Source organism: Prinia subflava, chromosome 12, assembly GCF_021018805.1.
Source record: "Prinia subflava isolate CZ2003 ecotype Zambia chromosome 12, Cam_Psub_1.2, whole genome shotgun sequence".
Lineage (NCBI taxonomy): Eukaryota > Metazoa > Chordata > Aves > Passeriformes > Cisticolidae > Prinia > Prinia subflava.
In genome coordinates, this window is record NC_086258.1 from 1,592,862 (window position 1) to 1,619,663 (window position 26,802).

General features: G+C 48.4%; 1 protein-coding gene across 2 annotated transcripts in view; it reads left to right on the top strand.

Moving 5' to 3' along the window:
* Window positions 1–26,802, top strand: part of PNPLA7 (patatin like phospholipase domain containing 7) — a 130,178-nt gene that overhangs the window by 83,471 nt on the left and 19,905 nt on the right. For both annotated transcript variants that reach the window (XM_063409725.1, XM_063409726.1), the window contains exons 25-28: window positions 433–615; window positions 1,570–1,688; window positions 18,377–18,533; window positions 24,403–24,519. In XM_063409725.1, the coding sequence (XP_063265795.1) occupies window positions 433–615; window positions 1,570–1,688; window positions 18,377–18,533; window positions 24,403–24,519 (576 nt within the window). The remainder of the gene's footprint in view (window positions 1–432; window positions 616–1,569; window positions 1,689–18,376; window positions 18,534–24,402; window positions 24,520–26,802) is intronic.

A 26,802-nucleotide genomic window follows, 5' to 3' on the forward strand; every position in this document is an offset into this window, starting at 1 on the left:
GGAAGCACAGGCAGAACAAGCTGCCAGCAGTTGCCTAAAACAAAAACAAGAAAAAATCAAAATCAGAAATGCAAGGAGGAAAAAAAAAGTGGACTGATGGGGAGGGAAAGAAGAAAACACTGAATATTTGTGGGCTCGAGTCTGGCTCGGGCAGCATCTCACGTTGCAGGAGCAGTGCCTGCCTGTGCTGTGCCTTTAATGGCCTGGTTTAAGTCAGAACCATTCAGGTTTGAATCCTTGGCTGATTTTAGGCTTGTGTGTGCTGTGCAAGCCCAGAGTTAACAGTGTTGTCTAAATCACTCATGTTTGGGGATTGTGACTGCAGCGTTGGATTGAGGTGGGAATAGGGGTGTGGGGTGTGTGGGTGTGTTTCACCCTGGGACTGGAGCAGCCAGGACTCAGTGCCCTTTCCTCGGGTGTCCATCACTGCAGCTGGAGAGGATGCTGGAGAACACGGCGGTGAGAGCCCAGAAGCAGCTGATCCTGCTCCATAAGGAGGATGGGCCCCTCCCTTCCCGCACTGTGGAGTGGCTCAACATGCGGAGCTGGTGTTCTGCTCACCTCCACATCCACTGCCCACGCAGAGTCTTCTCCAAAAGGAGCCTGCCCAAGCTGGTAAGGGATTCCTGGGCTGGGGGCTGGTCTCTTGCTGTCCCTCACTTGATGTGTAATCTGTGTATCACAGGGGATCTGGGATAATGAGTCCACCATATTGTTACACACACAGTGTTCTCTTTAGATCTGTTTGGCCTCAATTGGATTTAGAGAAGAGGGATAAGGGGGACAGGTTTCTTTCATGGATGCAGACTTGGCTTTTTGATACTCTGAAAGAGTAATCACTGTCTCAGAGTCCCAATGAAAGGTGTGTACAGGCCATAGAGTCCTTTTTGCTGGGAGCATCCCTGTGCTTCCCAAAGCCATGCTAAACACGAGGCTGAGGCAGCCTGGGATGCTTCCCAAGACCTTCAGATCCTTGTTAAGAAGGAGAAAGAGCTCTAAAGGAAATTCTGTGCTACCCCCAGCAGCTATAAAAATGGAGAGGCCACTGGCCACTAGAACTGTTGGGTTGGTTCAGAATCCTCTGTTCCTTTGAAGAACAGCTGTAACAGAATCACTGACAGCTTCAGGCTGGAAGGGACCACTGGAGTTCCTCCAGTCCCACATCCCTGCTTAGCAGGGTCCCCTGGAGTAGTCACTAGGATTGCGTCCAGACAGGCTTGGAGTATCTCTGATGAGGGAGATTTCAGAGCCTCTCTTGTCTCTGTCCAGTGCTTGGTCACTGCACAGAAAAGAAATTCTTCCTCCTGTCCCGGTGGAGCTCCTGTGCATCAGTTCTGCCCATTCCTGTGGTGCCCCACAGAGCAGAGCCTGGTCCCTGCCCTGAGCCCTCCCTGCACACAGGGACAGACAGGGGTCAGGTCCCCTCTCACTCTCGTCCTCTCCAGGCTGAGCAGCCCCAGCTCCTCCAGCATTCCCTCACGAGAGAGAAGCTCCAGTCTCATCTTTGCAGCCTCTTTTGGCCAGCTGCTGTTGGCTGCCGTGCAGTGACGTGCCCGGCTCTCTCTGCAGGTGGAGATGTACGAGCGTGTGTCCCAGAAGGCCCCCGACCGGCACTCGGACTTCTCGCGCCTGGCGCGGGTGCTGACGGGCAACGCCATCGCGCTGGTGCTGGGCGGCGGAGGGGCCAGGTAGGCACCGTGCTGGGCACCCGGGCACAGCCTGGCCTGTGCTGGGCACCCAGGGCACGGCCTGGCCTGTGCTGGGCACCCAGGGCACGGCCTGGCCTGTGCTGGGCACCCAGAGCACAGCCTGGCCTGTGCTGGGACACCCAGGGCACAACCTGGCCTGTGCTGGGCACCCAGGGCACGGCCTGGCCTGTGCTGGGCACCCAGGGCACGGCCTGGCCTGTGCTGGGCACCCAGAGCACAGCCTGGCCTGTGCTGGGACACCCAGGGCACAGCCTGGCCTGTGCTGGGACACCCAGGGCACAACCTGGCCTGTGCTGGGCACCCAGGGCACGGCCTGGCCCGTGCTGGGACACCCAGGGCATGGCCTGGCCTGTGCTGGGACACCCAGGGCACGGCCTGGCCCGTGCTGGGACACCCAGGGCACAGCCTGGCCTGTGCTGGGACACCCAGGGCATGGCCTGGCCTGTGCTGGGCACCCAGGGCACGGCCTGGCCCGTGCTGGGACACCCAGGGCACAGCCTGGCCTGTGCTGGGCACCCAGGGCATGGCCTGGCCTGTGCTGGGACACCCAGGGCACGGCCTGGCCCGTGCTGGGACACCCTGCCCACACAGGGGCTGGGACTGCACGGGCTCCAAGCTCTCTCCCAGCCCAGACCACTCGAGGATTCAGTGCTGGTGCATCTGCCAGATCTGGGAGCTGTTCCTGGGCTGGGACGGATCCCTCAGGGTAACAGAGACTGGGGGAGGAGACACTGAGGAATTACACAAACTCATCCTGCTGTGGAGGTTTGTGGAGTATTTCTGCAGAGGGAACATGAGCGTTTGTGACCTCTTGGGGCCTCTCATAATGGTTTAATACAGGAGGTGACCAGGGCACAAAAGATGACGTTTGTTTCTGTTGGCCTACACTATGGATTTTTTTCCCTTATGGATTCTTATATTAGAAAATGGCTCACAGTATTTCAAAGCTCTTCAAAGTCTGAGCAGTAAGAGGAATTATGTCCTCTAATGGAGAATGTTCTCATCTTGATAATCCTCCAAACCCCCAGGTGCCCATACACTTCGTCAGCCTTACCTTACCGAAAGAGCATGTTTTTGCAGACACAAGGACAAGGTGTGTGCTGAGCACTTGGTTAGAATTCCATCTGAAACCCCAGTGAGCTTTAGAAATAAATTATTGCAGGCATTTTTCTTTGGAATCCCTTTTTACTGGGAGAGTTTTCTGTTGAGACAGAATTGAGTCACCCTTTCTCTCAAGCGAGCGCCGCCTTCGTTGTCTCCATCGCTGTTGTTTCTTGAAGCCCTGCTTGAAAAGAGTGCTTTGAAATACAGCTCTCAAAAAAATGAAATCCCTAATTTGCACACGGTCTAAGTGCACAGAAGTATCACATTTTTGTCGCTGGGCCAGCATGTGCTTCAGGGGAGCCTTCACTGCGGGAAAGGCTGGAGCTCCTTTGTGCCAGCTCCTCCTGAGCAGTCCCTGGTGCTGAGACAGCCAGAGCTGGTTCCTCAAGTGTCTCATAAGTGCCTTGATCCTGCTCCCTTTCACAGCCCCTCGCCTGAGCTGGTTTCAGCATTTCACTTCTGAGACAAGCTCTGTCCTGTGGAGACACAAAGCAGAGCAGCAGAGGGGAGCTTCTGTTTTATCTGAGTATCTCAGGAGGCTTCTCATCCACTGATAAAGAGCATTTGTGGTTTGTTCTTTGTTCCCAGCTGATCTCTCTGCCTCTACCAGAGCCTGTATCATGCTAAATATGTGCACTCCTGTACTGCTGGCAGCATATTTTGCTCCTTCCCTTCCTTCCTTCTGTAACACTGCTGTAATTTTTGCCAAACTGTTTATTTTTTTTTTATTCTACTACTTAATTTTCAAGCTCCCACCTGTGGGTGTGCAGGATCTGAGGTAAGGAGGAGCAGGGTCCCTGTGTTGGTCCTGTGTTGTCCCTCTCTGCAAAGCTGCTCTGCTGCTGTGTTGGCTGTGGGGGCTCTGGATGCTCATCACCCATTCAGCAACGAGCCATGGGCCATTAGCCATCACTCTGCTCATTTTTGCATCCCTGAATGGGGAGGACTTGAAGAGGATTAAGGGCAGAGTGGATAAATGGGATATTTCTTCCTTCTCTGAAACATTTTCTATGTCACAGACTGATAAGCTTCTTCAGGGGTTCCAGGCTGGCACAGGGATGGTGTGAGCACTGTGTTTTCCCTGGAAAGGTACAGAATGCTGTTCTAGTCATTAAATAATCATCTCAATTGTGGTTAGATAAAGATTTTTCAGAGTGAGAATATAATTAAGACTGGGGAAAAGACAAAATTACTCCAAACCATGTAAAGGTTCAGAATTACTCTGAATCTCTGCCTTTGGAGGGGCAAAATAAATTCTTAGATTGCCCATTTCTGCTAACAAGGGAATTTCAAGAGATTAGGTTAGGTACTTAAAGTCATCCTGTGGTTAAAGCACAGTCAGACTGAGAATGTCTTTGTGTGTCTCTGCACAGGCTGTTGATGGCCTTTGGGTAATAATGACATGAGTAACCTCCCACCTTGCTCTCAGAGCAGGAATCACGCAGGTCACAGCCAGGGAGAAGCAACAGTGACAGGGGCTGGCTGCTGGGTATTTGTTCAAGGTATTGTGTTCTGTGACTCCAGTAATATCAATTATTTAGCTGTTATTTTGGGAATGTTTGTCTGGCTTCCCAGTGACAGTCGGATTGGGAGCTTTTACCAAGAGCAGCCTCCCAGTAATTATCGTTGTGGTTTGTCATGACAAAAGGCTCATAGGAACTAAAGGTTTTCTTTCTCTCTGAGCATAAAAATAAAACAACTTGAAGTGATACAGTTCTAAAATTACAGTGTTTTGCTTTTGTTAAATGCTAACTTAATTTTAGTTAGAAACGTCGTGGAGTTTGAGGGAAGGGAAGGGGATTTGTATTTAGGAAAATAATACCTTTGAGGTGTAGCTGCAAGAATAATGACACATCAAGCCCTGCAACAAAGGCACAAACCTTCCATAAATAATTGTGCTGACCTTTAGCCCTCCCACGTACGGCCCACCCCTCTTTGGTTTGCTATGGTTGTCTTAGCAAAGCTGTTTGAAAACTAAAATTTGTAGGGAGTAAATAATTATTACAGAACTATCTGGGAATCCCTAAGGCTTTGGGAAAAAAATGGGTTGAGCTGTTCCAGAATCACGGAGTATCCTGAGCTGGAAGGGACCCACAAGGATCTTCACTCCTGTCCCTGCACAGGCACCAGTCCCACCCTGAGCATTTCAACCTCTCCTGAGGAGCTGCAGTCAAAGGATATTTATAGATATTCCATCAGGGCATCTTTTCATTTCTCCCTTTTCTGTTTAGTTTTCTCCTCAAACTTAATATCTCACCTCAGCACTTGATGTGTCAAGTAGCTGGGTTTTTTGCAGCTTTGTTGCTGACTCTACAGATGGCTCAGACCATTTCATTTTGGGCAGTTGGCTTGTTTCAGCAACTTGTCCTTTCTGCCTTTTCTTTGTTTGCACCTCTGGCCCTCTGGAAAGGGAGGATAAAAGCAGCAGTGTAGGAGAAGCAAATTCTGCCCTTTTTGTTATGGGGTCTCTGTGTGTGATGAACTCCTGTTGTCTCCTCTGTCTGTGTGTGCTGCTGCAGCCTGTGCCACGTGCAGGGTGCTCACACTCCAGGCTCTTAGAGAAGGACAAACAGGCAGGTCCATCTTCAGCTGGTCACTCAGGGGCTGCTGCTGAGCTCCCTAAAGCCTGGCTTCATCTTCCTATTCAATGATTTTACCCAGGGATGAGGAGGCTGGGAGAGTCCCTGAGAGGCAGATCTCAATTGTTCTGCTCTCAGGGGATCACATTTGCTCTCTGCACTCTGTGTTTGACTCTGGGATTGCAGGGAGAATAAACATGGAGGGTTTGAGTGTTTTCTGGGGCTGTGTCTGTGATGCTTGGCTGCAGCTCCAGCTCACTCAGGCAACTTTGAATAAAAACCTTCTTGTCAGTCCTGCCTCTGCCACCAGACAGTGATCTGTTCTTCAAGAAGGCACAAGGCATTTGCTTGTGCTGTGTCTGCACTGAGACAAAACCCTGGCACAGGCAGGATGGGCAGAGCAGCGTTCAGTGCCTGGAAGGGATGCACAGGTCACACTGACAAGGAGGGAGTGGGTGGGACGTGCCCACAGCCCCCTGGGGACGTGGTGCATGCACATGTGCATGTCCAGGAACGTGTATTTGCAGGCTGAGCCCAGTGTGGCAGCATACCTGGGAGGGTTTTGCCCCTTTGTGTTCCTGAGCAATCATGGGAGAAAGGAAACGATGCAAAGCTCCCAACACACCATAAGGAAAAACTTGAAACAGATTTTGAGAACTTGAGAACTTTAGAAAATCGTGTTCCTTTTCTGACTGTTGGTGCTTTTAGCCTGCAAGTGTGGCTGGGAGGTGAGGAGCTCTTGCCTGGGAGCAAACCCTCTGGTGCTTCCCCCGCTCCATCCTGCTAAAAAGGGAATCGAGTTTGGGGATTGATGACCTGATCTACCCATGTGAAACACTTTAAGGCAAGTAAGTGCTGTGCTGTGAGATCTGATATTCCTCCTCAGGTTGTCTGGGGAGCTCCTGGCTGCCTTCAGCAGGCACAGGGCTGTGGTGCTGCTGCTCCATGGCTGGTGATGCAGCATTTTAATTACACACCCAGCAATTAAGTGCTGGCCGAGCTGGCAGGATACAGAAGCTGAATCTGCAATATGCTCATGTGCAGAGTCAGAAATTATTAATAAAGGCACTAGTAAGTTTTGGGGGTTGATTTGTTTTTCTGTTTGGTTTGTTACTCCAACATGGAGAAGAGCCTTAAAGCAAAACCCTTGTGGTCCCATCCTTGCTGAGGGCAGCTGCTTCTTAATTCTGTCCTTTTCTCATAAAAATTGGTAAGAGACAGGGTTTGGTGCTTACCCTGTTACTTAGATGCTTAATGCCTCCTCCTTAATTGGATTTTGCCATCTTAACTCTGAGAAAGTTTCACTTCTGCACTGCATGGTGCAGGTCTGGTGTTTGGCAAGAGGGTCACTGCAGGCAAAAGAAATTTCTTTCTTGCCTCCTGTGAAATTCTCATCAGCTTTTTTTCCTGAGAGGACTCATGAAGCCACTGTTCTTTGCCTTGCTTGAATTCATTAAGGAAAAATTGACAAGCTGCCAGAATTAATGAACATTTAAATTCTCATCAGCGTAATGTGGTAATGCAACAGTGGGAATGACTGAGAAATGTGCTGCAAGGAAAGGAGGGTGGAAATAGCACCTCTGCATTTTGGGGCCATGTTTAGTTCTCCCAAGGCCAAATGGCAACATGGGAGGGTCTGTTTTGCAGCACTGCTGCTGTAGAGAAGAGCTGGGATCCCTTGTGCAATTTCATCTTTTGATCCATGGTCCACAAAAGCAGAGAGCAGCACAGGGAGAAAAAACAGGGAAGACTGAAGATTGCACAGAAAATATCTAAGCTTAGTGAGGGTTGTAGGGCCTAATAAAGATGATGTCCCCTGGGTCAGGACTGAGGTTTGACTCCAAGGACTGGAGGGGGCTGGCCGGAGGTGCAGTGGTAGGATTGACACCTCATAGCCCAACTTCCAGCATGTGATGCAACATTTGAGGAATAAAAAGCTGAAATTTGAGGTGGAAATGCTGCTTCAATGACAAAGTGCTGTCCTTGGCATGGAGAGTTTGCTCCCATGGTGCTGACAGCTCCCTTCCCAGGCTGCAGCTCCTTTTCCTGCATTGTGGTTATGAAATCCTGGGGTTCAGTCTTGGGCAATAACAGAACCTCCTGGGAAGACTCTGAGGTTTTATGGTGCAGTTGCTTCGGATTCCGTTCCAGCAGCTAAGGAAGATTAATTCTTATTCCTCAGCTAAGACAGGTAACTAATGATAGGAGGCTTTTTACCCCTATCAGGAGGAGAAGTGTGTGCATAGATGTTGTTTAAAATTGCCACTGCAGAGCTGCAGAACTTGAGATGGAGCTGGTGGGCTCCTAAAATCGATTACTGAACCTCAAATACAGGGAGGGAACTGGAAGTATGGGGGGAGTTACTTTCTTAAACTATTAAACCTGACCACAGGCACCCAGACAATGTGCTCTTAGGGTGTGTGGGAGGAGAGAGGGGGATTTGCTGCCTGAAGGAGGCAGCTCCAGAGGAAAACACTTGGAAAACACTGCCAGAAAAAACACAGCAATGTTTTCCCTTACGGGATCCTAAGGACACTCAATATAGAGAATACAAAAGGGATGAAAGAAAATTCCCATGGGAATTTCCTGGGCTCTTGATGTTCCTCACATAAATTGGAGCACAGTAAACGTTTTTCAGCTCCCTTACCACGTCCAGGACTTAACATGGGCTGAGTCTGGTGAGGGGCACCCCAGGGCAGGAGGGATGAGGGGTCTCTGGAGCCTGAGTGCTGTTGTGACCAGTTCCTTGTGCTGGAGGATAAAAGTAATATCTTGAGAACTTACTTAACAACGTTTCTCCATGCTTCTATTTCTATCTAGATCATACACAATCTATTTTCCCTTTTTCTTTTCCCACCTGACTGTGTCCACCAGTCTGTAAGTCTCTTTTCCCTTTCTAACACATCCAGTCCTTGAGATTTCCCAGTTTCTTTGCAGTTTCTTTCTCCACACTCATTCCTTCCTGTCTTCTTTACATCTGCCCTTTAGTTCCTTTCTCAGTCTTTGTTTACAAGTCCTCTCACAAATTGTGAGATTCTCACCTATTGTGAAAAAATGCAGTTTCCCACTTTTTTTTTTGCCATGCTGGTGTGTCCCTATGTGTCAACAGAAATGCACTTGGCTTTGAAATCATTCCAGATCATGCAGTGAGCTTCAGGACTGCACCAAGCTTGCAAATAGGTTCTTGATTGCAATGTTTAATGTTGTTTTCAGTGGTTTATAATGGGCCACAGAGATCCCCTTCATTTGGTGTCTGTGCCTCACAGTGCTTAAAATTCACAGGACAGAGCTGACAGCTTGAAATGTATGAAAATTGGATTCAGAGTTGTGTTTTTTCCTGAAGTGCTCAGAAAATATAGGCTGAGAAAATGCTTGTTCAGAAGTAAATGATGGAACTAAACTGTTGCTAAAACCTTTGTTCTTCATCGTGACCTTGGCTAGGAGGGGTTTGGAAGGGCAACACAAGCCTCTCCAAGGTGCTCTTGGTGCCACGAGCCACTGGCAGCTCCGAAGGGTTCAGTCACTGGGGAGAGGAAGGGACAGGCAGGATTTCCTGGGACTGGGGCTCAGCTGCTGATGCAAATGAGGAAATGGCTTAAACCCCCAGAGCTCTCCTTTGGTGAAACACAGCCTGGGCAAGTCACCCTCTGCGGCCCTGAAATGGCTCTGGAGCACTTAGAGGGAAGAGAAATACAAACCATTACCAGGGGGAGTTGTTTGGGGTTTCAGGAGGATGCTGTTATCTCCAAATGGAAATGGATTTATTCTGCTGCCTCGTGGGTTGGATGTGCCTGGGGAATTTGCTTGAAACCTGCCATCCAATTATTCTGATGGAGTTGAGTGTTCCCTCCACAGGCAGAGGGGTGACCAGGTGACACCTTGTGCTGTCTGGGTGCAGTGCCAAGGCATGATCAGAGCTGATGCAGGGGCTGCTGAGGTCTGGGGGTATCTTTGCCTCCTCTGGCAGGTGGGATGTGGGTGCTGGGCTCTGCTGGGGGCTGGCCAAGATCCCTGTCTCCAGCCTGGTGTCTGGCAGCCCTGGATGGAGCCTGTCTGGCACTGGGTTCACACCATTTCCTGATTTCCACTTAGACGAGACAAGAGCAAGGATTTTTTTTGCAATTCCTGGCTTTTCTTTCTCTTCCCTGATGCAGTCAGGCAGCATCCCTGAAATTCCTGCTCCATTTCCAGGTGCTTGCTGGAGGTACTGAGCTGGCACGTAAGGGCTGTGCTTTCCTCTCCTCTAGCCAGACAGGTCTTGAGGAATATGTGCTGCTAAAAGGATCCCATTCCTCATCCTGATCATGCTCTGAAGTTCCAGCAAATTAAGCTGAGATATGAAAGGAACTTGAAAAATGCTTCTTCCCTGGGTTTAAATGGAAGAATCAGGCTTGCTGTGCAGCATCTGCAGTCTGTCAGTGCCCAGTAACAGCTGAGGAAGCAGGATTTCTGCAGCAGGGAAGTATCAAAGTGATACAAAAGGGGCTCAATCTGCTTTGTGTCATGGAAAAAAAAAACGCACTCCAACCTCTGAATACTTGAAATACCTTTCCTCCAGTTCCTGTTCTTCAGAGTAATCCCTTTGTACTCCAGTCTTGACTTGGGGAAGGCAGAAAGTTGACAGCTCTGAGTTTAATCCTTGTGGCCTTTGCAGTGCCCCCCATCACAGCCAGCCTGACCTGGCTGGGAGCATTTGGGAGGAGGGGAAGCTGCTTGGTGACCTGTGCTATGGCTTTTGTGTGTGTAGATAAACATCTGTACCTCAGGGCACCATGGAGTGGAATTTGTCTGTGTGATATCCCTTTTTGAAGCTCGGACTGATGCATGGGGGTGCTTCAGAGCTTGTAATTGCTCCTGTAGATGCTCAGAGAAGTGTCCTATGCTGGGTGTCTGTGCTCTTGTCACAAGTGGAGCATCCATTGCCACGTGCAGATAAACCAGAGGGAAAGCTGAATTCTAGAGGCAGGCTTCTGGATTCCCAGCATCTTTCAAAAATCTAGATTTGATTCCAGAGCAATATTCAGGAGTTAAAATAACAGAGAAGCAGCAAAACTCTTTATCCTTAAAGATAAAACTTCACCTTTGGTGTTTCACTTGTGCTGCTCTTCTGGAGAGGCCAGAGGAGTAAGGTAAGGAAAGTGGGCTCCTACGGGAAAAGATGATGATAATGGATATCTAATTGAGCCTTATCCAGGTCAGCCCTAGAATTAGGTTGTTTGAACAAACCGAAAACAACCCCTAAAAATAAATCAGTGAGTTGTATTTACTGTTGTTGAGCAAAGCTCCTGAGACGTGGCTGGGAGCTCCTCTGAGGGCCTCGGGCTCTGTGTTTGCAGATGGTTGGAAGAGGCTGCAGCCTAATTGCTCCTGAGAGGCTCTGCCTGCATTTCTGCAGGGAGGGACCATCCCCAGCGCTCCTCATGGCTTCATTCGTGCTTGTGCAGCAGTTCAGAGCTCTGCCTCCAGTGAGCAGGGGAAAGGCAGAGCCTGTGGCTGCTCCCAGGTTCCCAGACCTCAATGCCAGTTGCTGAGAGGGTTGTGTAGCAGTTGGGTCATCACAAAAGCCGTGTTCATGTGGATTGGCACCCATGGAATGCTTAATGATCTGATTTTTCCTTTTCCCATCTGCAGCACCTCTGTAATTGCTCATTTGCTCCCATCTGCCATGGAGGTTGAAGGTTATACCAGCTTCTATTAAACCCTCCAAGCTGCAGGAGCTTGGGAGTCGTCAACTTCAAAGTTACTGCTTTAAAAGAAACCCTAAAATTAATTGCAGGTGGTTTAGTTGGACTCTCCTGTCCTGATCTCCAGTCTTCCCCACCAAACTCATTTATTCACAGCAGTGCCTTGATAAACAGGTGAAATTAAGCAAGGAAGTGGTTGGGTTGTGGGTCAGCTCTTGTTGCTGGCTTTGCACCTTTTTTATCAGATGTAAAAGCATGTGCTGTGTTCACTTCTCACAGAGCAGCTGTAAAGCTCTGTTGGCAGGTCCCTGTGCTTACAGGTTCTTGCACTGCTGTGATTTTGGGGAATCTCTGTCCAGCCCTACCTGGGCAGTGAGCTTTCCTGTTAAGAAAAAGTAAATTCTCAGTTATATTCTCTAAAGTGCTTTGATCTTATTTCTGCAGCTTCCAGATGTTGTGCTCTGAATGGGTTCTTCCAAGGCTTTAATAAATAAGTCTCAGAGGGCTGGGGAAGGAGGATATATTTGTTTTCCAGAGAAATTATGTTCCTTTGGAGATGATAACTGAATTGTTCCTTGGCTCAGAGTAAGAGACAGGATTTTGTGACATTCCCAAGTGGGTGCAGTTTATCATTCAGCCCCTTCCCTGCTCCTGTGCCCTTCTCCAAGCGTGCTGCTGCCAGCTGAGCTCAAAACAAAACCTTGGTGCATTTTATAATTTACTTCAACTATTTTGTGCTTTTTCTCCCCTCCAATGCCTTCCTCCTCTATCCCTTCACACCCCAGGGCTGGGTGGCCCTGACAGCTCTCCTGGAAGGGCTGAACACATTCTGCTCATTTATTTCTGTCAGGCACAAATCTCTTTGTTTAAAGCTTGTTCTAAAGTTAGTGTATAAAGCAGAAACAAGATCAGGGCTATAAAAGGACATTGTATTTGGATTTTCTTGCAGGAAGGGGATTTCACTGGGCTTGTGATAAATAGGAGATGCTTTTTCTGCCAGATGTGCCTGCCCGGCACAGGGTGTGATCGCTGCAGCATGGCAAGGCCAGAGGGAAATGGCTCTGAGCTGTGGCTTAAGGAGTTGGTGGGAATCTGAGGGCAAGGCTAAGTGGGAGGACAGAATGAGATTGTTGTTAATGGAGGGGAAGACAAGAAAAATTCAGGTCTCTGGATCAATATGTGTGGGCTGTGGAAGGGAAAAAGCTTCCTCCAGGGCAGCTGCTGGGAGAGATCCTGCTGATTATTGGATGGTAGGATGAGAATCCAGTAATGTGGGGTTATTCCCTCTATTTAGCTTAGAAATTAGTTGATTAATCAGTTAATTAATGTTGTCAAGGTTGGAAAGTTCCTTAAGTGGTCACGTAGAACCTCGGCTGCAGAAATGCAGGGGTCTGGTTTCTGTGCTCCTTTGGAGCTGGCAGAAAATCACTGCAATAATTCTGGCTGATTTATGATGCTGGGAAGTTTTATGGTTGGGAAAGCTGGGAAATAATGTTATTGGAAAGATATAACTAGGATTAGATTTCAAAGCAATGTTTGGGTATATTGCTGCTGCTGCAAAAGCTCCAAGGTGCCAATTGGAGATAGTCCATTGCAACTTGTAGCAGACTTGCTCAATTTCTGAGCCAGTGACTGAACCACTCAATGCCAGGATCAGCCACAGAACACACCAAAAAATGCTGCTGTTTATGTAAAGAAGAGGCTTTTCCTTATGTCACCTTTCCTGATGCCAAGCCGTATAGCTCTTCACATAAACAACATCCAATTTCCACTCACCCTTGTACAAAGAACTCCTCCACAATGACTCCAAGAAGGATCTGGAACCACCAGCACCCCTCAGTTAATGGTTCTGGAGTGCTTGTAGCTGCAGGCTCACTCACCAGCTCCAGTTTTGGGATCGTGGTCCCTGAAGTGCCAGGGGATCTCTGTGTGCTGGACATGGTGGATTTCAGGATGTGCTGTCCAGTCCTGTGGGATTGGAAGCTCAGGCACCTTCAGTTTATTTCTGCTGTGCTCAGAGCAGGGTTGGGGGAGTGGTTGCCCAAGGCATTTTTTGCACATCTCCAAAATGGACGTGGTAAATACAAATTCATAGAATTGCAGAATTTTTAAGGTTGGAAAAGACCTTTAAGATAATTGAGTCCAACTGTTCCCCCAGCACTGCCCAGGCCAGCACTAACCCCTGTCCCCAGGTGCCACATCCATGTGGCCCTCCAGGGCTGGGGACTCCACCAGTGCCCTGAGCAGGCTGTGAAGGGCTGGACAACCCTTCCAGGGAAAAGTTGTTTTTATGGCTTTGCTGCTTCAGGAGTTTTAAGATTCTGAGGGTGTCTTAATTCAGGTTTGTTGGGCTCTAATGGAGCTTGATAAAGCTCCCTTGACAACTTCTCTATTTTCTGCCTCTTTTGCCAAGTAACTCCATCAGGAGAGAGGGGCAGGAAGCTGTGTCCCACTCTGGGGAGGCTTTGGTGGGTGACACAGGAGAGCTCTGCAGCAGCCATGGCCTTAATCCTTCTTTAGCCAAAGGAAGCATCATCTCTTCAGAGCATTCAGGGAGATCTCCTTCCTGCTGCTGAGTCAGTCAGAAGGAGAGATGGGGGCTGGTGAGGCTGAATGCCTGGGCTGCATTCCTCTTTGAATCCAGCTTCCTTTTTGAAGCTGACATGGACTTTGGAGGTGGTTGAGCTGCAGCCTTGACTGGCTGCCCCCTTAGCCATGGTCTGAAAACTTAGTGTCCCCTCTGGCTGCTGCCAGGTTGTTCTTTCAAGCACAGGCAGCATCCTGCTGGTGTGTTAAATGTGGCTCCTGGGGAAAATACTGGTGCACAAAATACTGTTTTTGTATTGATTGTGTTTCCTTCAGCCCCTGAGTAGGGAGGACAGCCTGCCTTCCTGCTGGCACGTTGATGTGGGATATCCTGCTGCATTTGCTGCCTTCTCCTGAGCAGGATTAATCCCAGCTCTGGCAGCACGTGCAGAGCTGGCACATGCACGGCTCGCAGGGGAATTTTGCTTTCATCAGTTCTGCTCTGGCCTTCATGCATTTCAGTCACATGCCAGCAGCACTTCCCCAGGGGATGAAAGCAAGGGCTCATTTCAGCAGCAGGAATTTTCCTGCAAGACCTTCTGGCAGAAAGGTTCAACTCTCTGTGTGTGCTGGGCTGAGGTATTTAGGGAAGCAGGTCTCCAACCCTATAACTCCTCTCCCTGCTTTGTGGTCATTTCTTTCCCAGAATCACAGAACCCCATGAATGGCAAGGGACCACCAGGATCACCCAGCCCAGCCCCTGTCCCTGCACAGACCCCCACCAACCCCACCCTGGGCATCCCTGGCAGCGCTGTCCAAAGGCTCCTGGAGCTGTGGCAGCCTCGGGGCCGTGCCCATTCCCTGGGGAGCCTGGGCAGTGCCAGCACCTCTGGGGGAAGAACCTTTCCTGCTCTGCAGCCTGAGCCTGCCCTGGCCCAGCTCCAGCCATGCCCTGGGTGCTGTCCCTGGTCGTGCAGAGAAGGGATCAGAGCTGCCCCTGTTTTTCCCCTCACAAGGAACCTGTAACTGCAGTGAGGTCTCCCCTCAGTCTCCTCCTGTCCAGCTGACCAGACCAAGTCACCTCTTTGTGACCATGAGTGGTAAACAAGGAATGGTGCTTGGAGTTCAGCCAGCAGAGCTTCTGGAGGCTCACTCAGCACAGGGGTCACGATTTGGTGAGTGCAGAAAGCAGCACATGGGGCAGCTGATGCCAGAGCAGCCCCTGCTTTGTGTTGCTCAGGTCAGGCTGAGAACAGAGCCTGGCTCTGGCCTCCAGCTGCTGCTGGAGCTGGGTGATGCTGGTTCAGCTCTCTCTGCCAAGGGCATTAATGAATCAGGCCTGTCCTAGGCTCTGAATACAATGAAAAAGAGTTTCTGTTCAGATGCTGATTGCACCTCCTGGGCAAATTTTTGGGTTCTGATAGAAATGATTTGAAAGTCATCTTGTAGGTCAGTGTTCCTAGGCCACTTGTCACTGGCACTTAGTCCTGGCAGGGGAGGTGCTCCATGCAGCTGCTCCTTCAGGCAGCTCTAGGGTGAGGGAAGCTGCATGTGCAGCTCCAGGGACGTGCTGTGTGTGCATCCCCTCTCTGGGGGCTCCTTCCTCCCAGGTAACTGCACTCCCCTGTCCCTTTCCTCTGCAGTGAGTGACATCCAGCTCTGTGTCACCGGGAGGTTTTCCCTGTCCCCGTGTTGTCACTGCTGTGCAGGTACAGCACTGGCACGAGCCATCTCCCTTTGTTCTCCTTTTGCCCAGCACTTGTATTTCCACGTTTCCCTAAACCAGGACATGTCCCCTGTGAAATTGGGTCTGTATTACAAGAAGTGCACAGTCCCTGTTTTTTTTTTTTTTCTGCACTAGTCCTCTGGCTGTTAACATGGATCTTGCTCCTGGCTTCAATTTCTTTTCCTCTCCAGTTTGCAGCTGCCCAGTGCAGCTCAGTGGGAGCCCAGGGATGCTGTCAGAGGGGATGTGAGTGCCTGGCAGGGCGCCGGTACCAGCACACGCTTCCCTGGGCAGCCTGCCCGTGTTTGTGGTGCTGAAGAAGTGCCCAGGAGAGAGCCAGCTGCAAGGAGCTGTTGAGAAGTCAACTTCCGTGTAGTAGCGTTGCTGGGGCAGTGATGGCCTAGAGCTGCAGGGAGAAGGGAAAAATTCCCCATTTCTATCTTTCAGGAGGTCAGGTGGTACTTGGAGGAAAGGAGGGGCTCAGGCACATTTGTCTTTTTCCAGGATTTAGTTTGCAAATTCCAGGAATGCTCCTGCTCAGGGTGTTGGAGCTGGAAGAATCAGCTTTGTGGTTGTGCATAAATGAAACAGTTTAGTCAGGCAGCTTATGGGAGGTCCTTTTACAGGCAAGAAAAGGACTTTGATTCCCATCTTGCTTTGGGATCAGTGAATCTGTTGGAGATCTGTGGCTGTCACATTAGTGGGACATTGGCAGGGGCTCTGGATGCAGGAGGAGGGGATGACTTGCTAATAAAATTGATACAGATCTTCTGTTATTCATTCAAAAGCATCATGCAGCAAAGTAGGAACAAATCCAGAGTGTGCACATCAAACCCTTTGTATTTATGGATGTGTGAATCAGGAGAAACAGTTAAAGGGAGGGAATCCAGTCTGCAGCTACTCATGGCCTATTTAAACTTGTCCTTCCTTAAAGCAGGAAATGCTTTAAGGTACTTCACGTGCACTAAGACAGGCCCCTGATGTGGGCTGTCTGCAGAGGGCAGGAGGTGCAGGGAAAGGTCTGCTCCTTGCTGGAATATCGGGGCTGAGGCAATGGGAAGTGCCAGGCACGAGCAGCAGAGTGCAAAAATAGCTGCACTCTAAAAGCCTAAAAACAATGGGCAGGATAAAAGTATAATCCCTTTAACTCAGGGGATCTTATGGGAAGAAACAGTAGAACAAGAGGGCAAGGGGAATTTGGAAAGGAAAGCAAAATGAGCCATTTTCTGCTCTTGGATTGCAGCAGCACAGATCTGTCATTGAAGTCATTTACACCCAGTATAACCCAAACCTGTCCCAAAGCATTTCAGCAGCTGGAGGGGATTTATTTGGATGGAAAGAATGTGTTCAGCATAGCTTGGCCAAATGACACCTACGGTGGACTTGGCAGCTGTTAGCAAGTATTTATAGGATGTAAACAGCAAGGGGAAGGAAGATGGAAAGAGAGCAAACTGTGGGGGACAGAAAATGGGATGAAAAGAGGAAGAGGATGATTTTTTACTGTTTTATGGCCTAGACTGCAAAGCATCCATCCAGGTGGGATGAACTCATCAAAAATGCTTCTTATTCACTGAACAAAGTGTTTGAAAGCAGAGGCTGTAGCTTTGGACTGCTTGGAAGAGCAATTTGCCTCCACTGCAGTGTTCTGTGCTTCTGTAATGGTTCTGTGGGATGGACAGGGATCCCTCTCCCATTAGGGGATAAAAGGTCAGATTTGATCAAATGTCCCACCTCTGCTCTCTATTTCTGATGGTGGGGAGTAGTGACTCCTTCAGAAACGAGTGTTGGCAGCAGTTAGCGGCTTCTGAGCCTCCTGAACCCCAGCTTGCACCTCCCCTCTGTCGTGTTTAGTAGCCACTGACAGCCTTTTACCTTTGATTCATCCTTTCCACATTTAAATCCATTTGTGGTTTGACCTCTCCAGCATGTGGTAACAGCGGCTTCCCCATGTTTGTGCTCTATGTACACACCTGTCTGCAAATTCTTTCCTTTCCATTAAAATCTCTGCATGGTGATATCATTGCTGGCCCTGCATGTTTCCCATCAGTCAGGACCTTCCCCAGTCAGTGATTTGAGTTTACTTTCTCCTCATGTGAGGTCCATCCCATATTCTGGTCACCTTTTGTGCTTCTTTCTGCAGTTTTTTAGTTCTGCTCCTTTTTTTGGGTGAGAAGCTCGTGGTTTTCTTAGTGCTGGCCCATCCTACATGTGTGTTCTTATGTTTTCTGTTTTATTCTGGTTTCTTTGATGTGCCACTTGAACTTGCACTGTAGGTTAATATTTTTCAGACAGTATTCCCAGGGGTTCCCAAATCCATGTGAGCAGAGCTGGATAAGAACTGGTTGCTGCAGGGGCGTTGCTGCTTCTGTTTTCCTCTTGTCCCATCAGCACTGAGGTTCATCTGCTGTTTATCACCTGACTCCATTGTTGCTCAGAATTCCTTCTGCACTTGAAATCAAGGAATATTTACTCTCCTAAATGAATTTGTATCATCCTTAAAAATTGCCTCCCCATCTGCCTCTCTCCTGGCTTTGTGTGCAGATTCAGCCTCTGCCCTCTCATCACTGTTTGTCTCTGCTTGCTTTTGTTTCCACCTTCAAATTCATTATTAATCCATGTGGTGCCCCCTCCCAATACCCCACACTGGCTCAGTTTCTGTGGAGAATCACTGGGAAAGAAACTCGTGGGAAGGGCCCTGAGCTCCAGCCTTTCCTGGGTGCTTTGGGGGGACCCAGCAGATTCTGCTCCCTCAAATCCACGCTGACGTTCCCCTCACCTGTCCCCCCTCAGCTCTTGGCTGCTTCCATCCCCCTGCCTTTCCCACTGCTCCAGGCTGTGTGGTTGTGTTCCCTGGGATCCTCTGGGAGGATTCCTGCATTCATAGTGTTTGTTCCTGGCACTGGGGCTTGTTTAGCAGAGATTGGCAGCTCGGCTGGCGCGGGCTCGGCTTCCTCAGAAGGCTCCATTCATCACCAGTCTGTGCACTCCTTCAGTGACTCTTTGGCTGACAGTGTCTCCCTTTCTTTCCCTCTCCCTCCCTGGGCACAGGGGCTGCTCCCAGGTGGGCGTTATCCGGGCACTGATCGAGGCTGGAATTCCCGTGGACATGATCGGGGGCACATCCATCGGCGCCTTCATGAGCGCCCTGTACGCCGAGGAGCGCAGCTACAACCAGATGAGGATCAAGGCTCGCCAGTGGGCCATGGTAAGCACTGCGAGGGCTGCATTCCCTCCCTGGGAGGGCTGAATTCCCTCCCCTTGGAAAGCTGTGCCTCCCTCCTCAGGGAGAGCAAGGCCCAGGCACAGCAGGGCACGAGCAGCACCCCAGGAAGGTGCAGCCTCCTGCAATTCGGTGTCTGTGCCACAGAACAAGCCCTGCCTGGCAGTGATGGATCACCTGGAAAAGCTGCTTCATGTCCAAGGAGTCAGGAGGCAGCTGCCTGGCTTAGCTCTGCACGAATCCTGGTCATGCTGTTAATGCACAGCGATGTTGTTTCAGTGTGCTCTCCTGTGGTTATCTTGTTTTACCTTCTCCTTTATGTGCTGGGACCTGTTTCCTTTCCAGCTTTCAACAAATGTGTTTCTCTTTTGTGTAATTCTCTCTCTTTCTCACATGCTGTCATGTGTCAGTGGAACTGAGTGATAGAGGTAATCCTTCTCTAAATAACTCCCAAGTGTGTCACTCCTGGTCCTGCCTGTGCACTCCACAGCACTGGGACTCTGGGTCAGGAGAAATTCCTAACTTTTGATATTTAGCACAAACCAAAACTTATTTTCAAAATTAACCCAAGTTTGGGAACATTGTTTTAAATAGTGACTTCAGGGGGTGAGTTTATTCATCATGGGATCAAAGATTGGTTGGGGTTGGAAAGGACCTTAGAGATCATCTCATTCCACCCCTGCCATGGGCAGGGACACCTCCCACTGTCCCAGGGTGCTCCCAGCCCCATCCAGCCTGGCCTTGGTTTTATTTATTGATCAGATGTTGGATGAAAACTGTCCCAGGTAACTCTGGTTCAGACTGACTGAAGGTGAGGTTATTTCTGAAGTTTGCTGGTGGCAGCTTTGTATTCTTCACATGAAACTCACATTTTCCTGTAGATTTTCTTAGTGAAAGTGAAGCAACATGGGAATATTATAAATGAGATTAAGAGTCTTGGGTTTCAGGGGGAAAAAGGACGCTGTCATTGGCATATGGGCACTGTTTGTGTCTCCCAAGGATCTTCTAATCTGCCATGGCTTTGCAACAAAAACTGTCTGTTGGAATCTGGATTGTCTGAGGTGCTAAAATCCAGATTGAGGCCCTGGGATGTTTGTGCTGTCCTGGTGGGCAGAGCACTGTGGGACTGATTCACCTCCCCATCACTGCTTGCCAGAAGAATATGGATTTTATGTTTTTTATTTAAGAACTGCCTGTGCCTGGTTGGCTTGGGAAGCACCCAAAACATAAACTGTTTATGATCCAGAGCAGTTTGCTGGAATCACAAACCTGAGGGAGGCTCAAGATTAAAGACATAAAACCAACTGCACTGAATTGTGTCAGACATCCCTTTAACCTTGCTCTCTCTTTTCCACCTTGTGCCTCCAGGGCAGCATCTGAGTGGGTGCTGATGCCTCCCTGTTGTGCTTTTCCAGCCACCAGCACTCTGGGGCTCTCTGCCCTCTCTCCCAGCTCCTGGTGAAGCTACAGCCATGGAATTTTCCTCTGAGCATTTCCCTTCTTGTTTATCAGGTCTCCCCTGTGCAGGGCATGAGGCAGAGCTGGAGATGTTTCCTGGGCTTCGCAGAACTGTGTTCCCACTCTGGAGCTTGCCAGAGCTGGAATCACAGTCACTTTTACCAGGAATAGTTAGAGGTGAAATGAAGGCATTTAATCTGTTGATTAACTTTTGGGCACAAATTGCAGAAGCTCAGAGAATGTTTCACAAGGTAAAAGGCAATTTTTGGCCTGGGGCTGTTTCAGGTGTTGGTGCCTTGAAACCTGCAGATAAGTAGTGGGAGAAGTGATTGACCTCTGTTAGAGCAAACATTTAATTTATTAATGAAGAATGGATTTTCCTGAGGACTTCCATGAGTGTTCTTGCAGGTCCAACCCAGAAATCGTCCAAGGGTTTGAGGAGGACAAAAGCAAAGCTTGCTCTGCTTCAGGCACTTCCCACTGGTACCAGCAGTGTCCAGCAGAATGGCTGCAAGCTGAAGAGAGCCATGAAATCCCTCTCCAAGATCACAGTGTGCAGAGAGTCTGGGGGATTAGAAATCCTTTATCAGTGGCTGTTCTGAGGTGTTGACTCCTGTATGGTGTTAATACTGAGCAGGGAGAGGGGAAGAAGGAGTCCCAGTATGTGAAACAGGCAAGAGGCCTGTTGGGGATTCTTGGAAGATCCACTTGAGTGTGAGAGAGCTGAAACATCTCCCAGATAACCCCCAAATTCCCATGTCCCAAATGGGACCTTCCCTGCTGTCCCCAGCCTCGGTGGTGGCTGTGCAGGAGATGCCCCAGGAGCAGCCAGGCAGAAGGGCTGGAGCATTTCCCTGCTCCAGGACCTGCTGATCCTGCTCCTCTGGAGCTGTGAGCCTGTGCTGGGGAAGGTTATTGCTGAGTGCAGCCTGGCTTCTGCAGCCTGGGGCCACTTGGGAAATGTCTTTATTGGGATGGATGAATTAACTCTGAACTTTGCTTATCTGCCTTTTTACTCCATCAGACTGAATGCTGCATTTGTCCTGCATTTATTTCTCTTTTTGGTATTTTTAGAAATCGGCATCTCTCTAGCTGTACACTTGGTGCTGGGAGAAGGGATATTTTTAATGGGATATGTTTTCTGCATCTAATGAAGCAGCAAAGAAATAAATTACTCTTGTCAAAATAAAGGGGGAAATATGAAAATTCCCAGTCGGATTAGTTACTATTTATTGTCTCTGTGTGTCTTCTGCACCTCTATTTTACCAGCAGAACAAACAAGCCAAAGCTTTAGTGTTTGCAGATTGTTGGTTTTTATAATTGGAGGATTAATATCTCAAAGTAGAAATATTTCACAAAGATGGGATATTCTCTGAAAGGAACACAGTTATAGATGGTGTGGGGCTAAAACCCTGCTCCTAGTGGGAATGAGGTGGGACACTGCCATCATTTACTGCCTGTCACTGTCTGGTGGCACTGACAGCTCAAATAAATGTGGGGGTTCTGCCCACACAGTCGGGAGGTTCTGCCTCTGACCTTGCTCTCTTTGTACATTGGGAGAGCCTGTGCTTTAATGAGCTGAGCTGGCCAGAAATTAGTCCTGTTTGGTTTTTTTTCCCTGTCATGCCAATTCTCATCCAGCCCTGAGTTATATTTTTATTTTATTGATTTAACTTTTTTCCTGTGTGAATTCCTTTCCTTGTCTTATTGAAACTGTATAGATGAATGCTGAGAAGGCACTCCATGATCTTTTGAGGAGTTTAGAAAATACTGAATCTGTTTGAAATTTTTGTTGTTGCTTAAGTTTTCCCATAATCTTTGGGTTTTTTTACAGTCAGGAACATTGAAAAATCCTGGGATTATACTGGCTTTTCACACCAGTTTTCCGCAATGCTGCATCAAAGAACAAAAGAGGCAGAGATGAAAATTGCTCATGTCCATCATCACGTGTCTTTGCTCTTGTCCTTCTGCTCTGTGAGCAGAATCTTGTCCCTTCCTTGCTGAAGGTTTTTATACTCTACGGTCACTTTAAAAAATATTTTAGGATTAAAGGTCTTTTTTAAAAAGAAAGCTCATCTTGCAGCAGAGCTGTAGAAATGAAAGTTCATGAGAAGTCAATGAGGACTTGGGAAAGGAATTCTTCCCTGGGAGGGTGAGCAGGCCCTAGCACAGGGTGCCCAGAGCAGCTGTGGCTGCCCCTGGATCCCTGGCAGTGCCCAAGGCCAGGTTGGACGCTGGGGCTTGGAGCATCCTGGGATGGTGGGAGGTGTCCCTGCCATGGCAGGACATCTCATGGAATGAGATGAGTTTTTAGGTCCTTTCAACCCAAACAATTCCATGATTCCATGACCTGCAAACTCTGAGAGCACTGGCAGAGCTGGCTCAGGGCTGGGATTCCCATCCTGGTGGTGGCAGGGGATGAAACTCCTGGAGCTGCTGGAGCTGATCCCATAGCTCCTGGTAAAGTGGAGCAGGAGCCAGAAGGCTCTACCTGCTCTCCAGAGGGTGATCTTTAACTGAATTTATCTGGGGAACAGGAGGTGGTTGCAGCTATTCCTGGAAGGCTGAGGGAGGCTGTTGGCCATCAGCTTCAGCTAAAGGCCATCTTCCAGCTCTGAGAAATGAGAATATTAAGAAATAACTGTTAATTAGAAGTATTTTGTCCATGGGCAAGATTGCTGTCAGGATCAGGAGAAATGTGGAGGCTCAGCATTATAAATATCACTTGCAACAAGGGAAGCCCGATGGCTGGTGCTGAGTGGGAGAGATTTTTCTTCAGTATTAAATAAAGGGCTCTTTGTAGATGCCTCTTCCCCTGATTTAATCATTCTGAAGAGACCTGATCCCTATTTTAGGTGCAGCACTAATTCCATCTCCCTCTGAAGCTGTGGGTTGCAGTTTATAGTTAGGTTGGCACGCTGTCCTCACCACATCAAACCCAGAGTGAGGATGTGAATGAAGCCGATGCTTCATCAGTGGGTTTGTGCTCAGCCTTTTACATTCTCCCACATTTCCTGTTCCCATCCTTGTTCTTAATGATCTTTTTTTATCCCTGCACTCGTGTTCTCTGGGCAGATCCCTGATAGAAATTTGAAAGCAGCTGGACATGACAATGTAGGCTGATCCTGCTGCTCTTTAAACCACTGCCAGAGTAAAGCCAAGGCCAGATGTTGCTCACAGCTGCTTTAACAGCTGGCAGGTTTGAGGCTGTTCCGTGTGTCTGCCTGGGAAGGATGCCCTGATCTCTGAGAAGTTGTTTGTTAAATTACAGAGAAATTTATAGAGAGAGATTTACAGAGAAATGCAGAGAGAGAAAATATTTCATCCAGCGAAAACCTATTTAATTTGAAAGGAATTATTTGGGTTTTGTGGTCTTCTTTCATATTTTGACTATGATGTAGTATATCAAACACTGAATTTTGTTAAGATTTTTTAGGATTTGACAGCAATAACCTGGTTATGCACAAATACTGTGGCCACAATGCCATAAAGTTTAGGGATTTTCATCATTTTCTCTTGTAGGTCAGTACACAGGTATAATAATGCTGTTGAAATGGGAGAAAAAAGGAACCAATGAAAGCTTAATTCCAGGATCTCTGTGTTAGAAGGGTTGGTGTGCAGGGACCTGTAGTGGTTAAGAAATCTGGTGTGGTTTGCTTTCCCTTGCTGGTGCTGAGAGTTTGTAGCAGTTAAATGCTGGTTACATCCCAATAACTGACTTTGGGAATGACAAATAGTTGACCCTGCTCCATAAGAAGTGTTTAAAGCTCTGTAACATGGGCTTGACTGAGCCTTGTTGGAGTGCCAGAGAATCCCAGATCCTCTAATTTTTAAAAAATCTAATGATTTTCCAAGTGTTTCCACTGAGGCAGAGAAGAGCTTTAAGTCTGGGAGAAAAATGAGGTGTGATCCCCAAATGAGAAGGTATGGATGAAGCAATTCCTCTGCCATGGATTTATGGTTTCCTTCCCATACCCCTGATCCCCACAGGTGCTGTGGGAAGGACAGTGAAGAGGAAGACAACTCAGAACATCATTTTTTAATTAAAAAAATAGGAAGGATGGAGCTGCACCATCCGTGGCCTTGTGCTGAGGCCTGTGCTGGGCACACTGCAGTGGGGCTGGTTTGGGGCACAGGGGAAGCAATGCTCATTGTTGCAGGGCTTGCTTCTGCTTTGGGCTTTACTAAATATAAATTTACACGCAAGGAGCTCCTAGTTGTAGATTTTGCAGTTGTATTTCTGTGCCCTCAACACTTTCTGCACTTGTGATGCTTCCAGCATGTCAGCTCTAAACTCTGGAATGTGATATCTCTGGAATTGCAGCCTTAATGCACATATTCCTGTGGATTCTGGCCTGTGTGTACCTTTGAAATGCCTTTTCTTTTTCCTTTTTAGGTTATGAACTCGGTGTTTAAGACTATTCTAGACTTGACTTACCCAATAACCTCTATGTTTTCTGGAGCAGCTTTTAACAGCAGCATCAACAGCATCTTTAAAGATAAGCAGATAGAGGTAAGTTCTTTATTAACCTTATGGATAGGAAATTGTGTCCCTGTGTTCTATTGCAGCAGAAATAGCTTTTTTCCATGCTAATATGGAAATCTGGAGCTGTTGGGTGACTGAAAATGTGGTGAAACCAAGAATGTGGTGGTCCATGACTGCAGGAAGGAGCCTGTTCTTTTTGCTGGATTTAGAAAACACAAACTGTAGATTATTTGTAGCTATTTCAGTTTGACAAATGGATCTCATTGTCTGAGAGAAGAAGTGAAAATTGTGACTCTGAAGAAGAACAGCTGAGACTGCTTCATCATTATTTTTCTGCAAATCATGTCTCAGAGACCTTCAGGGCACACCAGAGAAGGGCTTGAATTGGGTTGTGATGGGTTTGGCTCTTTTGAATTTTAGTTTTGAAGCTGGAGTGAGATTTTCTGAGCAGCCTACTGAAAGCTGCAATAATGGCAGAGTCCTTTGTGTCCTGGTTGCACTTGGTGACCTTTTTGTAGTTTCTGGGTGTTGTGTGATCCGCCTGAGCCAAGAGCCACCTTTGGAATCCACCTCTCCCCGTCCCTCAGCAGCAGCAGATTGTGAAGCACATTATAAATGTTTGTCTTCCTACATTACCCAGCTCAGAGAGTGTTTGGGTACCCTTGGAATTTCACCTGATTGGCAATTTTAACCAAATTATTCCTGTGTTTGCATCCTTGTGATGAAAGATCATGTAGCAAATTAACACTGTATATACTTTAAATATATTTGGTAAAAATAATCCAAAACATTCCCTACCTAAATGCAAGCATGAAAGTAAGTGATTAATCATCATGTGGCTTAAAGTAGCAGCTTGCTGTGCAGAGGGGATGGTGCTGGAGACAAGCAGGTTTTAGAGAGTCCTGGAATCATCAAGGTTGGAAAAGGCCTCAGATCCCTGAGCCCAGCAATTCCCCCAGCAGTGACAAGGCCACCACTGACCCCAGTCCCAGGTGCCACATCCACATGGCTTTTGAGCACTCCAGGGATGCTGATCCCACCACTTCCCTGGACAGCTGTTCCAATGCCTGACCGCCCTTTCCATGAAGAAATTTTTCGTGCTATCCAACCCAAACCTCCCTTGGTGCAACTGGAGGCTGTTTCTGTCTCTCCCTGCTTTGGATTCCAGCAGTCAGTTCATTGTACTTCCTTTTTAAGATGCAGCAGATTCCTTCCTGAGGAATCTCAACAGCTGTAGTTGCATATTTTGGCCTTCCCTTGCAGCCACAGGAAGGTTTTGTGCAAGAGAAATCTATTCCTGAGGCATCCAGCAGCATCATCATGTGTGCTGACCATCACAGCCCTCAGTCCATGCCCAGGGGTTCCTCACGGGGGAAGAACTCCTGCAGATAAAGAAGGAAAAATGTTGTGTAGCTCAGCCAGGAAAGAGGGAGTTATTCCTTCCTTGCAATTCCCCCTCTCAGTGTGGGGTAACCAGTCCTGGAACTGGGAGCTGCCCCAAGGTCAAGGGAGACTGAGGAAGTAACAGGAGCTGAGCCCGGAACCTTGAATCAGTATTTTCTCAAAGCATTTAAAGCATTCAGACTGCAAACATCCATCTTTTCTCCCTAGCTGGGGTGGGTTTGGCTGGGTAGCAATGATTTCTACCTGGGAATTCCTATCAATAAAAATGAATTACAGCCTCACAAGCAGAGGTTGTGTTTGGGTTGTGCTTGGCCACAACCACTTCTTCCTGGGAGGATCTGCAGTGATCCCAGGAAAACCTGGGAACTTCCTACCCAAGGGGCTGAGCCTCATGGCTCTAGAAAAATTTAAAATTTCAAAGCTCTGTGCTTCCCACACGAGTCCTCACCCCTCTCCCCCATGGGAGGCAGGAGCAGGAGTGCTTACACTGAGCTGTTATTTCTGACACTGAAAGGGAGGCTTCCATTTTCTCTGAAATCTGCTCTCTGCCAACCCTTGTGACGTGGGTGTCTCCTGATTCCTGCAGCACTGCTCGTGTAGGGGCCCTGGTGACAAAAACCCCATCACTGCTTCCAGCCACAGGCACTTCCCAGGCTGGGATCATCCATGTGAGACCCTCAGGGAGCACGCCCAGCGGGGAGCACTTGGACACACAAACCAGGCCAGGGTGCTTGAAGGAAATTTCTCAACAAATAGATCTATTTTCCTCTTGAGTTACCCATGCTTCTGTGAGAACATCAGCCTCGGGAATTTTTATTCTCCATGCCAGAATTCTTATATCCATGCCAAAATGCCCTTGTAAATCATCTTAGCTGGGGGTTCAGGTGTGAGGAATCAGACAAGACT